The 18,169-nt window shown below is 40.1% G+C and overlaps 1 protein-coding gene across 1 annotated transcript in view; it reads left to right on the top strand.

The window, feature by feature from the left end:
- The first annotated feature begins 3,609 nt into the window (after positions 1–3,609).
- faf1 (Fas (TNFRSF6) associated factor 1) overlaps positions 3,610–18,169 on the top strand; it is a 68,416-nt gene continuing 53,856 nt past the window's right edge. The window contains exons 1-5 of the mRNA XM_080505891.1: positions 3,610–3,913; positions 7,726–7,794; positions 10,516–10,562; positions 16,155–16,187; positions 16,713–16,954. Coding sequence (XP_080362017.1) covers positions 3,854–3,913; positions 7,726–7,794; positions 10,516–10,562; positions 16,155–16,187; positions 16,713–16,954 — 451 coding nt within the window. The 5' untranslated portion in view covers positions 3,610–3,853. The remainder of the gene's footprint in view (positions 3,914–7,725; positions 7,795–10,515; positions 10,563–16,154; positions 16,188–16,712; positions 16,955–18,169) is intronic.

Below are 18,169 nucleotides of genomic sequence, written 5' to 3' on the forward strand. Positions count from 1 at the left end.
TTCATAACTGCTTAAATGTCTCGTCTGTTTGAGGCTTGACATAATTGAGAAAAGATACCTTTCTGTCATTCTCTCAAATAAAAATAAATGAAAATATACTACGGTCACACTGCAGGTGTTAAAGTCTGATTATAATTTTTTTCGTAGATACGATATTTTCCAGAGGTCGTTTCCCATTCTTATTACAAGTAACAACCAACAGAGTGCAGTGTGAGCGCTCTTTGAGAGGATGTGACGTGTCACGTGACGTCACATGCAACGTAAAATGTTTACGGAAGTACTGTGTCGATCGCGTTGTGTTGCATTTGGAGTGAAATGCCTGTTAAAGTGAAAAGGAATCGAAGAAAAACAAGAAATGATGTGTGATTTTTATTATCTTAAGAGGTTTATCATGGAAAAGACTATCAGAGCATTTCCGAATTTATGGTTTCAGGAAAAATAGTGAGGTTGCTCCTTTTATATACAGGAAATACATTGCTAAAAGACAAATATTGACAGGCGTTTGGCATTAATGGAGAACGGGAATGTTACCATAAATGACGATAGGAGACCTGGAAGAATCAGGTACAGGTGAAACATTGTATTTAAGTACCTAAATGATATCTACGTGGGGGTCAAACATTTTGAATTTGAGCCAAGGCTTCCATCTTAGCCCATGGGTTGACCCTGCAGAGTGATAAAAAGAAAGAAAACATTCACATTCTTCTTGGTTTTTAATTTGTAATAAAACGAACTTCTGCTTTAATTTTATTGTAATTGCTGATATGTTTAAGGAATGTAATGAACATAATGCAGAGACAGGAGTAGAAAGAAACACAATAAAAATTTTTTTAAAGTATTTCTGTCAAACGGAATAACTAAGAGTAAAAATAGGATTTATAAAATCTTGACGTCCATAAGAATGTACAGTGTCTTGCAACAGCTGAAAATGTGGTATTTAACCTTTCTTTAACTAGAAACAAAAAATCTGGGACCTGGCCAATGGGATCAGCAGCACACATCACATCTTCAGATTTAAAACCAACACAACACAATATAACACTTAAATTGATACTGGATGATGATGATGACAAAGGATGTGCAGCATTGCAAATTTAAAGCAAAAGGACATTGAGGTTGAGCATCAAGCTGCATCAGGCTCGGTGGGTCACAGCAGGGCTGATGTCAGCTGTGGATCATTTCTGCTTGTATGCATATTGGAGCGAGTCCACAGTCACAACCTCCTTCAGAACTGGAATGAGTCCATTGATTTGGTCAATCAGTGAAGTCACTATGTTACGGGCAGATGATTGTGGAGCTCTTACGGTCATGATGGGACCCTGTCATGGGACGGTGAGGTGGAAATATGATTTATGATTTATTATTGTGTTTCTACATCTGGACTTTGGGCAATGATGATGTGCAGAACAATTACTAAGTACTGATACTGCTCTTTCTGGTCTGCTGTTTTTGTTTTAATTGATTCATGGAAAAACAAAATATATATAGTTTGGATGAATGTGTATTTTCATCAGTTAAGATGTATTACCATATTTAAGTCTTATTTAATGTTGACTGGCATAACTAATTCCTCAACATGTGAAACTGCTGCATAAATGTTCTAGATAAAGGTTCTAGACATGCTGGCATTGTCACATCAGAGACTGAGGTGTGTTCAGATGAAGGCTGGCCATTGACAGTCATGTTTGGAACTGAGATACAGAATGATGAAGGATGCTGTTTGTTGCCATTTTACTCATGATTTAAAGAAGAAAACACTTATTAATTTACCCTACTTACGCATATTCTCATTGATTCAAGGATGAGGTCTCTCAAGCAATTGGATTAGGTCAGCTGGACTTGATCATATGACTTTAACAGAAACATGACAAGGTCCTGCCTTCCTCATAAGTTTAGGTTTGCCCTCACACATGAGGTTTTTGTGCAATGTATACGATTAAAACTGGTTGTACTCAGCTCAGAAAGCAGAAGTGTTATGACTGAGGCACGACTATACTACAAGGCAGTGTCTTGAGGTGGCCGGTGGAGAGCAGAGGTCAGAGGCACCGCGGTGGGGGTGGCGTCTGTTGATGAACACTTTGTCCAGAGGGTTGACACGCCGAATGGAGACGTCACTGTATGGAGGGACATAAGGAGTCCTGCAGATCCGCTTGATGGAAGTCCCCCGCCACCAGAGAGTCACTGGGAGGATGGATAAACAACCGTCGTGAGTTCCTGCAGCGGATAGTCAGGACAACATTTCCACTATTAAATGTCTCGCGGCCTCGACGTGTCCCCGACACTCAGCAGTCCTTTGTTGATAAGAGACGTGGGACCTCCTCCTTTGCGGGAGCTGTTGGTCTCCCTCTGGTGGCCGCCCATCGAGCTGAACGTGTCTCCGACAGGGACAGGGACATCGCGGTCTCTCCCGTCCTGACGAGTTGGAGGTCAGCGTCAGGGATGCTACAGTGACAAGTCAGAAATGTCTTTGTGAAGAAGCATCAGCATTAAAGCCAAAGACACGCTGAAAGCTGGAGAGATGGTGCAGCCCGAAGGGTGAACAGGAACACCGTGGCAGACAGGACTCACACCTTACAGCAGACATGGAAACCCAAATCCCCCCCCCAAAAATTGTGTCATTGCTTGGATGCAATACAATTCACGGAGAAGATACAAGCCGTGAATGTTGAAGTATCTCTGGACAATTTCATTGTATTTTATACTGGGACAGTATAAATATGAATGTCAGTATTGTCACAATACTGACATTTTACTTATTTGTCTGGATAAAATTTGACTTTGTGGAAAGGTTTTTGACTTATTATTGTTTACCTCAGTATGATTCGTGCACTTTAAATAGTTGCTAAAAATCACAAAATAAATAACATGAAATAAGCCTAAACACCATTGGGAAATAAATGACAACGAATACAGTGACGTACTTCTGGAGGTAGAATCCAGAGACAACATTTACAGCATCGCAGACCTTTTTTATTAATGTGTCCATGGGAGCTCTGGGGTCTCCCGTCGCCTCAGGCACAAACGCTTTGCATATCAAACACTCCGCCTCATGTCTGTAAAGACCGCGACAGTCAATCTGGAATTATTTCTTCAGTTCCTCTGAAAAGCAACGCTTAGGTTCCTGACGCCCCTTTCTGCCTCTTGTGTGTGGGCTCACATAGCTTCCTCCCATACAGCAGCACACTCCCGAGGAGTGCGACATGTGCAAAAAGCCCAAGTTGTTCCAGAGAAAGCAATAGGAAATACATACATCCGCAATACAAAGACATACATTTATAAGCCCCATCCACACGGATAGGACGTGCAAAGTGGATCGTCCCGGTAAAATATGACACAATGACACGCTCGTTTTCTTACAATTGCACTATTCTGAGTTGTCAGTCAATTTATATCTGCGTTTCCCCTGAGCCGAAATTAATTTATGAAGAAAATGTTTGTTTTTGGTTTTTTTTTTAAGGAGGGGCGTTTCCCATGCCCACACAGTAGATGGCGATAATGACCACGAACGTTGTTTTGCGGCCAGTCGCGAAAATAAAAAAGGAAGAAGAAGAGTTGCTCCAGCAGCTCCTCGGCTTTACGACACTCGCTGTCACTTAACGTCACCCGTGCAGCAGTGAACTGGCTTCACAATGATGGTGTGAGAGAGCCCCGCGCCGTGACGTTACTTTACTCACGATTGTCCACCTGACGCCGCAAAGTCCCGACAAAATCAGACAGTGCCCATTCCGCCGAGCTGTCACCCGTCGCCGCGTCCGAGGCCGAGGTGCTGGTAAAACTCCGTGTCCTTTTTTTTGTGTGTGGCGAGAGGAGCGACGAGTGGTGGAAGAAGAATCGCTTTTAGCCAGTCATTGCCATGGCCTCCGAAAGCGGCGAGAGCAACATGAACCGTGAGATGATTCTGGCTGACTTTCAGGTTTGTCCCCCCTCTCCGACGCGCCCAGTGCGACTTTTCGGTGGGAAGGAAATCCGCCTGTCATCGTCGAAATGTCCCCGGTTATTGTCAGCGACACGGGCTCCCAAAACAACAGAGTTGAGCTGAGCTTTCTGAAGTTAGCACGTCGAGCTAACCGACTGACTGCCTGCTAACTCATTAAGGACATACTTACAAGCTTTCAGCTAATTAGATAATGCCTTCATACAGCTGCGGACACAAACGGGCTGGTGTGTATTAAAATTTTTCCTCAACGGTTGCAGCTTGTTTGTCCGGCAATCATCGATGATCTGGACGTTTAGCTGCCAGCAGAGGCACAGCGCCCTCGGCCACTTGGAACACATACTGTTTCTTGAATTGTGTTGTTGTTTTTTTAAAATTTCACCTTAATGTTCAGGTGAAATATCTTCGTTTCGGTATTTTACGAGATGTAATATAGAACAAGTATATCATCCTACTGGGAATCCAATAGCCGTTAGCATGTTTTCAGTGACGTTTAAAAAAAAAAAAAAAAAAAAAAAAAAAGGAGACGCATAAACACACGCAGTTTAATGGCGTTCTTATTGTTATCGTCGTCAAAATACACAGACACTTATTTGATTTCGGTTTGCAGCTTTCTCTCGCCCTCTTTTATGTGCTGCCCTTTCAGCAATTATTTACAGGGTTATTAAACATCAAAACAATTTGTTGGGGCCAGCTCCTTTAAGAAGAGGCTCCACATAGTCCAGCATTTAATCTGTGATTAAATAGGACAGACATTGTTGTTTACATCTTGTTTTGAGGTTTACATAAATTCTTACCTGTTACTTATAGCTCAAGTTATATGTAATAAAGCTATTCATTAGTTCATTAACCCTATAGGAAGTTACTGGTCAACTGTTTCCATGTTTACTTCTTCAGGAAATGAGGAAATTTCTCATACTTTGCGAACAGGTTACATAAATAATAACACATATGTAATGTATAATAGTTTGAATGCATACTCAATGCAGTGTTACAGAACACATCCTAATCTATAGTGACAAGGTACTTGAATACACTGCTTGTCACATTTTCTCTACATTCCCACAATTTCGTATATTTGTCAATATATCTGATAATAGGGTTAGGGCTCGGCAGGATGGTCCAAAAGAGCAATGTTATTCCCCTCAACTACTCCATTTAGCTTTTTTGTGCCATAAGCTTCAGGATTTTTATGTAATTCAAAATTGTAAAACGCTCTCTGCAACAATGGGGCGAAGAAAGAACATTTGTTGCTTGCCTTTGCTTTATTGTCCCTCTTGGGGAAATCCTTTCTCTCCGTGTAAGCCATCCTATTCATAGTTAACCATAACCATACATGCATCGAGAAGCACCAGAGTTGCTTGTGACCTGTTTGCCGTGGCATTTGAACCTCCAAACCCAAGTCCAGTTCTCTAACCTCTTGGCTTCGCCATCAGGCTGTCGGGTCTTGAAAGCAGATCTTTGCACAGGATTTGGTCATTTAAAGCGTCCATCGGCTGATTGAGCAGCCTGTTTGAATTTAAATACAAATTTCAATAAATTATTCGCTCCATTTCTTGTTAAATGTTTTTTTTGCTCTTTTGCACATTAAAGCTCTAATTGGAACCTTATTATGATCTGTTGGTGTGTAAGGTGCTTTCCCTGGTTTTAAGATTTTGTTTAGGAGTGTATAACTCACACTCGCATATGACTTCAGCTCTTTACTTAAGAAAAATTTAAAACTAACTGCTCTTGTGAAGTGCCATCCATTATTATCTTGCTCGGGGGGCTTCAGGCAAAAACTAAACAAGTGACAAATAATACAAACTCTTATCAAAGATAGTCGGAGTATTTTTTTTAGATTTTACACACTTTACACCTTGGTTACTATCACAATACCCATATTGCATTGCAAGTTAGTTTGGTATTAGTGGTGTAACTTCAGTAATGATCAGGTTCCTAAAATTGCCATCCTTTATTCAGTGCCTGAGGGGAAACAGTGGGTAGAATAAACCGATTCGTTTTTATGAGTGATTCAACAGGTATTTCTCACTCAATAACACAACCTTCATTGAACAATAATGTCCACAGGCACATTTTTTTTAGGTGGACACCATATTTCCTTCACACAAATGCTTATTTTGCCTCAAGATTGTTCTTCTCCTGATTTAGCAAAAATCAGATTGGCTTCAAATTCTAATCTATAAAACCAATTGCAACACTGAAACTTCTCTAGAGCTTATAAAAACAATCATTTGGTGCAAATGTGAAAACCTTAAAACCAAATTGAAATTTGATTTCTTCACATCCTTTTGTACATCAAGAGCAGGAACATTCCCAGGATGTACCACATCTTGCGATCCACTCCTGATGAGGTGACTGGGTCTGTCACATCACGTCTCAGAACACAGGTTTTCAAGTTCTCACTATGCCCGTGAGCATTGTCTTCAGGTTTTCTCATGATCTCGGTTAATTTCATGTGCGAAAGACGCGTTTCTTAGCTTATGCTATAAACGGGATAAAGCATTTATGACAGATCAGTAGATTAAAGCTAATGTTGACTTCAGAAAAGTGCTATAACGGCCACTGGGCTTCACTTAAATAGATATACCGAGGTATGGATTCTAGTTTAGGAGTAACAATTGAAATGTTGCCCCCAAAGTGCCCGCGATTGTCAGCTGCTCTGAATCACAGATCCACAATCTCATCTCACAAGTTTACCTACAGTTTCACGAGTGGTTTCTCCAGTAATTTCTTCAAAAGAACTGATGTAAATAAAGCATCTTGTGCTTTTTGCATTGTTCATGAGGTCTTCAGAGTGTTATTAAGAAATGTTTTGGAAGTTATTTAAAAATCCATGTCATAAATAAATACTCTAAAGCAGAGATGTTAAATACTTTTCTACACAGTTACAACAAAGTAATGGCAAAAATACAAATATCTCTCTTGGGCTTATTTGACCATTTAGTTTTACTTTTATAAGAAAATATAGTTACTGGGCTGACAAATCAAGTCATTGAGTGCTCTATCTAAAAAAAAAAATGTGTGTATATATATATATATATATATATGATAAAGAATTTTGGCAATTTTTGGTTTAAAACTTTAGTTGAGCATCATACAAATCAAATACTTTCCTTGAGTTTCAAGCTGATTTTAAAGGTTTATTTGCTTTGGGGGATTTTGTTTACATTTGCTTGTGAGATAACTTTAAAAAAAAATTATATAATGTCTCATGTCTCCCAGGTCAAAAGTCCACTTTGTCAACATACTGGCTATATGGTACTTTAAATTTGACATTAGTTTCACTCATTATGGTTTGATTCTAGTTCTTACTCTTGCATCAGCTCAGAAGTCTTTCTGATGTGTTTGGGGTTATTTTGCACTTCCGAGAGATTACACAGCGATTAAAGTAAAGTCGTTAAAGAATAACAAGTATGTCATGACCTTATTTTAGTTGTTTATATTTGTTTTATAAATAAAATGCTTTTAGTCGACTTTGCCACTTTCAGCTATCCAAAGATATCTGTGTTTGTACAATGGGGCTTCTGTTTGCTGAAATACGCAATGTTCTACCAGTGTTTTTCATGACGTGTTTTACTCAACTCCAGAGAATGAGGCATTTCTGTGTGCCATCCATGTGACGACTGTTACAACCGATATTTGGCGGCTCTGAGTTGCAGCACAGGGGTTCTAACATACAGCAGTTATTTTTATACTTGTGTTGTGACACAACATCATCAAATGTTTCATTGTCAGTAGGTACTAATGTTCTTCTCTTGTAATTCTTAATGTGTTGGTTTGTTCCACAGGCGTGCACTGGGATTGATAACATAGCGGAGGCAATCACTGTTTTGGAGTCTAATAATTGGGATCTTGTGGTAAGTTCTCAGTCTGCTGTTTTTCAACTTTTAGGATTTGCAATTTTGGGCGGGTGAAAAGTACGAGTTCAAGAAGGCAGGAGCCGTCTGATGACACGCACTATGTGATTTTTGAAATATCCAAATCCCTTTTTCATTATATTGCAGTGCTTTTTTTAATAAGCAGCCTGCACGACGGCATTGAGGTCATGGGGAAAAATCGAAACAAAGGTATGGCAATGTAAATGTTGTCTTCAGAGGCTCGATGAAAAAGATGCATCTTGCCAGGTTTTTACCCCACGTTTGAAAGGATCAGTCTATATTTAGGTTGATGCTGGCAAGAGTTCAAAGCAGGCGCCAGGACAGACGGCACTGGACTCGCTGCAGCTGCAAACCTGATGACTTGCAGTTCCTCTGTAGTGCCTGTTTTTGTAAAAACAAAGCTGCTGCTGGGTGCATGTTTGCTAGGTGGGATGGCAAAAACATTTATGCAGGGATACTTAAATGGTGTTTCCCCTAGAACTGTCTCGAGAACAGAGTAATGAACAGTGAAATCTGCATCTGTCTGCACTTCACTTTATGATCCATTTAAGTAGGTGTGGGAAACTAAACTATAACCCCCCCCCCCACACACACACACACACACATACATACACACACACACACACACAATACATTGAATGGATTCATATATATGTATATATATATACAAGCAATACAAGCAGTTATTTTATTCACAATTGCTCATGATAAAGATAAATACATTGAACATTTGACCCTTTCATGAAAAGTATTTTATTTGGGATTGGATGACAACACATTTTACAATGCGTAGAGCCAATCTTTCCATTGTGTACAAACTCTTATTGTATCAATTGTGTACAAATACCTGTGAAGTGCAGAGACTAATTGTTGGACTTTAAAATAAATATCCCATTAGCCACTACTATATGAACATTGAAAATTGGGCCCAAAAAGGCCCAACTTGATCCAAATGTTTATTTTATATATATTTTTTTTTTAGATAACCAGACAGTTTGCTCTTCAGAGGTACTTTGAGCTGTGTTCAGTCCTGATAAGTGTCACGGCAGTTTGCGAGGCTTCACAAACAGGGAAATGTGCGGTGTTTGGTAAACTGCAGATGTCAGATAAAGGGTACACGCTGCGTCAGAAATGAGCCACAATAACATGTGAAGCAGCTTTGAAAGGGTTCTTGCAACCTCCTTAACAAGCATGGAAAAAACAAAACCCTTCATGCTTTGTAAATTGTTCATAGATATATTTAAGTGTGAATATTTGGCTTGTTTGTTGAGATTGTACACAAGACTCTCGTATTTAATTTTGTATTCATCCAACACACACAAAAAATGCATAGTGTACCAGAATGCACTGCCTGACTTTAGGTGGCTTATTGTGGCCATTTAGTGTAGTTAAGAGTTCCAGAGAAATCATTTATGTTCTCAAACAAAAGCTCCCTACAAAGCAGACTCGAGTTACATTTGTTCTTTCAGTCCTCTTTGTTTGGTTGGTCGTTCTCCTTGAATGGTCCAACTGAATGTTCTGTGAGGCTTTACTTAAAACAACATGTATGTAATGTATCAGTGTAAACAATAATAGTGACAATAATAATAAACTTGCAGCACAGTCGGCTACAAAGCGCCCTACTTGGAGCCATGAGGAATCAAACAACTGGTGCTGTGCTCCCTATTTTGTATATTCAACTGGTGACAGATGGACCGGCGAGTTTGTCCAACTGTTCATCTCATTTTTCACCAGGTTAGTGTCTGTTTACAGACAAGAGAGCCAATATGCCCGTTTCAGATTAGATTACATGAGAAGTCAAACTTGGTTAAAGGTAATATTTAAATTATTATAAGTATATACAATTTGGAAATGTCCTGGAATGAGTTTTAATTTGCTCCTGTAGGAGTTATCCATTAAGATGGAGAGACGGATGATTGGTTTTATTCACTTCTGGGGCGTCTTAATATGACCCCGTTAAGTTCACTGAAGACCACTGTGCTCTGGAAAGTCTGTACTTCAAGAATCATGCAGGTTTTAGAGAGTAATGTCTATAGTTGGTTTTTTTAATGGAATGTCATAAAATCTGGGTCCTTGAGCAACGATTTAATAAATCACCAGTGTCTGCTAGGCGGAATGACTATTTTATGTCGAAGTGACATTTACATGGTCACTGATTGTGATCGAGAAAATCTTTGTCTGCCTGAGGTGTCCTTTATAATATTACAGTTTTCAGCAAAAAGTAGTCCAACCTTGAATAAGACTGGTGGACTACAGAGTAGACAGTGTTTTCTTTACCGGTGTCAAGAGTGCCAAGATTGTAGCCGTTCACGTACTAGGTTTACTTCACGAGGTTAGTTCATTCTCAATGAGGCCGAGTTGCTTAATCAGCTGTTTAGAGTGGTAGAATAACCTCCGCATTACCGTGTACCTTTCATACAATTTACCAAGGTGGCTGAAGCATCAACAGCTTTCTGGAATTCATCCTTTAAAAATTAATTTGTATCAGTGTCAGTTAAATGTATCTAATAGTTTTATACCCGTCATCATTTTGGTTACATTTTTAGGTGAGATTGATAATTCTGGCTCCTGGTAAAGAATGTAAAGATTGATTTTATGTATCACAGAGCAGGTGTGTGTTTATGGTGCGCTCGTGTCTCGGTTCAAAACCACAACGGTGATCTTATACTGCTGTAACATTTCCTTCTGCTCTCGTTACAGGCCTCTATGAATGGAATCATTCCACAAGAGAACGGGATGATGCAACGGTAAGATATGTACTTTAAAACAGACAGTGGATCAGCTGATCTTGCGACAATTAGTAATACCACTACAGGTCATACATGTGTAATAATTTTGAATGCCTACATGTTTTTTGTTGCATGAGAATGAGAAACCGTTCTAAAACGAGCTCAGAAAATGTAAAAAAAATCTTGGTGTGAACCCCAAGTCGTGGAATACCAACACTGCCGGTACAACACAAATACTTTTTTAGGTATTGCATGAGCCAAATATTGGAAAGCGGGTTTGTTAATATGACCAGATGCTCCGCGTTCCTCCCAAGCATCTTCAAATGGCATAAACTCTTATTTGGAGAAGGAAAAATGAACAATGGCATCTGTCAAAACCCTAAACCCAGCAGCAAAGGAATAGCAGCCATGGACATGGAGTACTCAGGACTCTCATTGCCACAGAACAGACAAGTGGATGTGAGACCAAAGAAACATATCAAATGGAGTAAAACTGCACAACCACAAGGAGCAAATGGAAAACAAATTGAAAACATTTCTGCAGTTGCAAAGCCAATCAACAACTGTATGGTTAAATGGTGAAGGGCAATCAATAAATCATTGTCAAATCGATTCTGCTCAAACCAACCCAAAACTGCTGCTCTGGTGCAGCAACAATGTTCCTGTTCGCCACCACCCGGAGACATCCCGATATTTGATGCTGATCCTCTCTAATACAAGTTTTCGTTAAAGCTTTTGAACAAGGAGTGAAACAAAAGGCAACTCAGGCAGACTCTGTACAACTTGTAACCATTCACCAGGGGGCAGCCAAGAGAATTGATGCATCACAGTCAGCATATGGATCCTGACCCGGTATATATTGCCAAAGGTCTTCTGTTGGAACATTTTGGAAACTGCTACAAGGTTGCAGATTATTATATACAGAAGGTTTTGGCATGGCAAACAATAAAATCTAAGGATATCAAGGCACTGCAATCATAGCCCTTATTTCTTCCCGGATGCTGTAATTGTAATGCAGGAGCTTCAGTACATGCAGGAATCGGACATGCCTTGAAACATGAGAACCATTCTGTCACAATTGCCTCACAAAATGAGGGAGCTATGGAGGACCACTGCTCAATGACCTAATGGAAACGACCAACAAACGAGCTCACTTGCAGGATCTTGTTGCGTTTATGGAACGACGTGTTGTATCCTTTCCGACTCTCTGACGTCGTACAGGATTCAGCCTCTGGTGTGGTTGGCACAAGGATGTTCAATAAGTTCAATTCACACCTGAGGAACCGAAGAGAGGAAACACTTGTCGCACCACAGTTGCGTCAATGGACTCGTCTGAAGGACCTAGTGAGGTGGCCTCACCTCTGCGGGCTGCAGTAAACGTTAAGAAACCTCGATGCAGTCATAGCCACACCTTGGAGGAGTACAAACAGCTCAAAGAAAAGAATCGCAAGGAAATGATCTCATTTCAGAAGGTAAAGGGGGTTTTCTTTGCATGTTTGAATGTTGGTCACATGAGCGGTGATTGCGAAAGGCACCTGACATGCAGGGTTTGTGATCAAACTTGCCCCACGATGCTTCACATTAAAAGGCAACCACCGACTACAGAACAGCTGTGAGGAGACCGTCTATAAGTCACCCCAAACATGTGGACCAACAGGGGCCGGTAAGGACCAGTGCATAGTTATCCATTCTTCCTGTGAGTTTGAAAGCAGTGAAGGGAAGTGACATCGTATAAACTTGTGCCTTCTTAGACCCGCGATTCTCCGACATATTCTCCTCTGAACATTTAATGAAGAAGCTGAATATTACCAGAAGAACAAACCGACTTCCTGTGAAGCACCATGGGACAAGAGGCAGTCGTTCCAGCCTACTCATTACCTGCTTTGGAAGTAGTTGATTTGGACAGTGGTGATTTATATCTTCTTCCGGTTTCTGCCCCAGAAGAAAATGCTGGTCACTGCTGATAGCATGGTGACCTCAGAGGAAATGGCCGTAACTAACCAGTTTTGAAATCCCACGCGTTGAGGCAGGTTTTGACCTGTTAATTGGAACAAATGCACCCAAGATATTGGAACCTGGAGAGGTAATTAATAGCCATGGGAATTGTCCGTATGTTATTAGGACAAGTGCTGGGTTTGGTTGTTAATAGAACACAGATTGAATGGAAGCAATGCTGTGGTAGAAATGGACTTTTTCCTTTTTCTCTGGTTAATAGGATCTCTTAGTGCAGACGAGAAGAAATGCTGACCAATCAATATATTCATGATTTCAATGAGACAGCTGTGAAGCAGAATGAAATGTCCAGAGAAGACATAAGGTTTATGGAAATTGTGGAAATTTCAACAGTACTTCAGGAGGGGGAATGTTGTATGAAATTGCAATTTCAGAGAGAGAATGTTCTGGAAAATGTAAAAACGAAACACAACACATGCTGAATAATGTTTCTGATGAGGCCATTGTGGATGTAAATGGAGAAAAGAAAAGGCAGGAACTGGAGCGGATCAAGGAGAGACTGCAGACAGTGCAGAGCATAAGCCAGGCCAGCATTCATAGAGGGTCTTGTGCTCGATGGGAGACGACCTGTAGATCCACAGTTCAGGAGACCACGACCTGAAACAGACATTTATCCATTGATGGCCCTGGGCCTGGTAGGGAAAAGGCCTGGAGAAAGCTGGATCATGGGAATTCTAGACTATTTTTCCAGACAAACAAGGTCTTGTGCTTTGTGTGAAGTTATAGACGAAGGGCAGTATTCTTGAAAGGCCTGTGATTAAACTGTCTGTTTCAAGAAATGTAAATATTTGAATCGTTAAATTTCTCTTTTTTTAGCTCCTGTATTTGTTTTGTCTTGAATTGTTATGTCTGTATGCCATTAATAACTAGGGGCCGTCATGTAGAAGCCAAATATCGGAAAGTGCGTTTGTTAATATGATCACAGGGTGGCGCTGTGGTTATATAAGGGAAGATTTCCTGTCCTGTTAACCCCCAAGCACCAATAGGTTTTTGAACGTGGTGTTTTTGAATGTTTTCTAGACTCACTGGGAAGGCCAGCTCGTGTATTCTAACTATGGACACAATAAAGGATTAATTACTACAAGAAGAACCAGAAAGTGGCCATTTTTGAGCAATCGGAGTGGAATCCAGGAGGCAAAGGGTTTAAACAGTGCGTCAGCCACTTCTAACATGGTTCAAAATTCCAGCAGTAGCCAGTATTAGACTAAACTACAACTGCTACAGCTTGATTCTACAACGACAATATGAACTAAAATCTCTTGAGGAATGTTTCCAGGACCTTGATGAACCTCGGCCATGAAGACGTACAGCAGCTCGAATTGCCAAAAAGGGCGGATGAGAGTATGTGTCGTTGTTTTGTAATGGATGTGTGTGCACAACAGCTGTTAAAAATAACAATGGTGAAGCTGATGTCTCGTATTAGCAGGAAACAGAATCCCTCACCTTATGGATGACTTTACAAAATGAAAGTTTGACCTAAAGATAATGACTATAGTTTCTGCCATCTGTTCACAGTTGATGAGTATGCATTTCCATGTTGGTTAACAAAGGCAGTGCAGCTCTATAGACCTATAAGTTTGCTTATCTAGCATGTAACATCAAGTCATGAGCGACGGATTTGGAGGGTTTTGATCCTGCTATGGTTTCTCGACTGTTGCTTTAAATGCGAATCGTACCAATAGTGGAAACACAATGTAGTTTTAGCGCTTCCTGAATGGAATTGGTTGCTTTGAGACGCTTTAAACTCTTCAGTTTACTGTCGTGGTTCGCCGACACTCCTCAATGCCATCTAAATCTTCTCGAACTGGAAATATTCAGTGAAAATGAAAATTTTCTACGTGTGTGCATGTTTCCACATGCCGCAGGCTTTTGAGCCACGAGAACATTGCTGCTCTTTCGTAAGTCGACACATTGCTATGAATGGTGGCTGGCTGTATAACCAACAGCAAGCACATTTACTAAGTGGTTGGCATTGGTAGGAGCAGGCCGACGTTGCCCAGTAAACAGATTCTGACGATGTGACCTGAGCCTGGGCCAACTAGTAAGTAAGCCAGCATGCCTGTCTAAAAGGCAGTCCCTTTTTTTCCTCCAGACTCCTCTTCACTAATTAGAGAATTATAAGAAGCTTGTGTAATATGAAAGATGGTTTCTTGCAGATTTTGATTTTGAAGTGCTTTGTCTATAGTCGGAGCCAGATTGGGACAGTTTCCCGATGGTCATAGCTGCTTTTGGCTGCTTCTGTGTTTCTCTTGGCGTGCGTGGGGAAAGAGTGCCATCCAGAAGGAGGAAAGTGAGAAATTTCACCAAAACAGCAACAGCAGATTTTTCGAGGCTTTAATTGTTGTTCTGCCAAGTTTAGGTCAAAGTGCAAATGGGATCAGTTTTTCATGATTTTAGCCAATGTATAATCAGCGGTTGATTCCAAGATAATCTTTAAATGATGACCCAGGATAGAGATTTATTTTCAATTTAATATATATATATATATATATATATATATATATATATATATATATGAGACTGCTCCAGCTGACATTCTTATGTCATCTCTGTTATTTGACAATACTTTTGTAATATGATCCCTCAGGTTCATGCACATTAGACATTGTGTAAAAAAAACCCCACATTTTCTGCAAGGGGCACATGAGAAGAGATCTGTAGAGGTCTGAGCCATAAGTTCAACTCACTTATGATAAGGGTTAGGGTTAAACCGATTTTTTTAATTTAAATTTTTTCACACGAGAGTGATCGAAATCGGGTATGTGTTTTTCTTCAATGAGCAATGGAGCTCCGGGTTGTTCGGGGGATTTATCTCGTGCCTGGCTTTGTGGTGATGTTGCAGCAGGCACTTGGTCTTTCAAAAAGGACTGCGCCACATTCAACAAGAATCCCCTGAAGGACTTCTAGTAGGATAATGTCAATCTTTTGGACCGTCCTGCCCATGGAAAGAATTTAAGAATGGATGACAAAGAGAGTTTACAAGAACACTCGTTTCCAGGCTGTGGAAGTCCTCTTGTGAAGCCACCGCATTCACTTTTCCACCAACTTCCTAGAAGCACACTCATCAAGCATACCTGAAGGATTTTTTTGAAGCGATCAATACTCTCTGCAAAGTCCTTTGTTGCCCCTGTTATTTAATTATTTTTCTTGTTTTTTTAAGAAAACCCCATCAACAACTTTGTGGTTTTTGTTTTCTCTTGTCTCTTGTCTCTTGTCTCTTGTCTCTTCCCGTAGCTTTTTGACTTTCCCCACTGCGATTTTAAGATTTTGTTCAAGAGTATTTGTATGAAGATATTTATATAATTACAGATATGTACAGTGCACAGATTCCAATAATCCACGTACAGTTCTTTTTTTTAATTCCTCTATTAAATACAGCCAATATGAGGAACAATTATTTCCCAATCTTCAAGTAATTGTTGGTGCAAACATGAGATAATGCAGGAAGCAAGTATGGCTGGTATATAGTAGTTTTTCTCTTGTTACTGATCCAAACTGTTCCATATATGTTGATTTTTCTTTTTTCTTTTATCTATGTGTTTGGACCTCATTGTTCAAAAGACTGAATCTGACCCTCTTTTGTTCTTTTTCTTGCAGAACAGTTCCTGAGGTCTCTTCAAGTCACAAAGGGTATACTTTGTTCACATTTAAACCATTGACAGTGTTGTGTGAAACTTGGTTCTCATCCAGATCTGGCTGTGACTGAATGTGCAGAGATTTTCATAAATAAAAACACTTCATAGAAACACCTCAGGTTGAAAAGTAGAGATTAACATAGAAAGGACATGTTAAGAAGGGTTGGACAGGGACTGAGAACATATTTTCAGATGTATTGGACAAGGAAAGTGGAGATGGCGCCGTCCAGCATTAGATTTGTCAATGTAGTGGAGTACATGGAGATCGTCGGTATTACACACGTGGCAAGAGATAGAATGAGATGGAGACAGATGATCCGATTCATGACCCCTGAAAGGAGCAGCTGAAAGACTAAGACTTGTCCTTCTTAGATTTTAGAATTTGAATTCACTGAATACAATACACTGAATTCTGCCCTCCATAACATTTAATGACACATTAAAAAAAAAAAAAAAACACATCTTAAAAATGTTCCAGTCAAATTTTTTTTTTAATTCATACGTTTGTCCTCCCTGACAGGGAGCCCAGCCAGGCCAGCCCTTCAGAAGCAGCTGATGCAGCAGCAGGAGGTATCGTCCCTCCCACCTCGTCCTCGCCTTCATCCTCTTCTCCGCCATCATCCTCCTCTGCCTCAGCTTTCTGCCCAATCAGCCCATCCTCCCGACACATTGTTGAGCGCCAGCCGCGGATGATCAACTTCACTGTGCAGTACCGTCAGCGCTCCGTGTCACTGGTGCTTGAAGAGGCTCACAGTACAGTTGGTGAGAAACACTCAAGCAATATGCAACTGACTTGAACCCAGAACATTAACATATAATAATTTCCGTCTTTATTTACTCCTCATTAGTGGTTACTACTACTTTTCTTTGGGTATCCCGTTCTTTAATGCAGTGGCTCTCAAAACTGTTTTACTTGACGTATAAATTATGACTCTCCACCCCAACAAAACTATAACAGGGTGATCAAGTCCTTTTATTGAACATGTTATCAGGATTAAAACACGAAATGGAAATTGCAAATTTTTTTATTAACGTGTATTTTATATGTATATACACATACGCACAAAACATCTCGCATTAGATGTCACTGATCTAGCACTTTTCAGTGATTTTACCAGTGCTCAAAGCACTTCACACACTCGGATGCAAGATGTTCATCAATTGAGAGGAATTTTGTTTACAGGACATTTTGGGATATGGTCATATAGGAGATTGACCCTGAGATCTTCTGTTTGTCATACTACCACTCCACCAACTGAGCCATTTAATTTCACCATTCGACCAGAGTCTGGATTGGCAGAGTCTGTTGTATTAAAAAGTCTGTGGCCATGTTCTGCCTGTGAGGGTATTTTCCCAGGAAAGTGCTGTCGTATATTTTTAGGGGGGAGAAAAATTCAAGCCTCAATTCAATATTTACAAATTCCACCTGATTTAATTTTCACAAGTAAATACTGTCATTATGCCAACCTTACTTAAGCATCAAAGACAAACGTGACGGCTCACAATCACTGTGTAACTGTATTAACTGCAGTGAACATGCATGTCTTTGTTATTCACTGATGCTGTTGCAATAATTTCCCTGCTGACAATATTTAGAGTTTTCTATGAAAGAAGTCCACGTTCCAGACTTCTTTTTAATTTGTTAAGCTTCTTGCTGTGTGCAGTCCGCGTGTATAAGATTAATTATAAAACCTTATTCTGTTCATTTACTGAAACCCAACTCCAAGATAAGCATCTTGACATTTTCGTTTCTCTGATTTGGATTTATTAAACCGGCGACGCTTTATCTTCCCTCTTTCTGAAACACCTTTTGTTTAGTTTTTTTATTATTTTGCGATTATTTTTGTCCTTCCCCCGTTATATTTGTGCACACCACACTTTTGAGTGCCACAGCTGTAACCTTAAGTGATCTGAAAAAGTAATAATTTTCCTCGAAAGGAGTCCCAATTTCTGTCCCAATTGATGACTTAAGTCCCC

The sequence above is a fragment of the Blennius ocellaris genome (genome assembly GCF_963422515.1).
Source record: "Blennius ocellaris genome assembly, chromosome: 12".
Lineage (NCBI taxonomy): Eukaryota > Metazoa > Chordata > Actinopteri > Blenniiformes > Blenniidae > Blennius > Blennius ocellaris.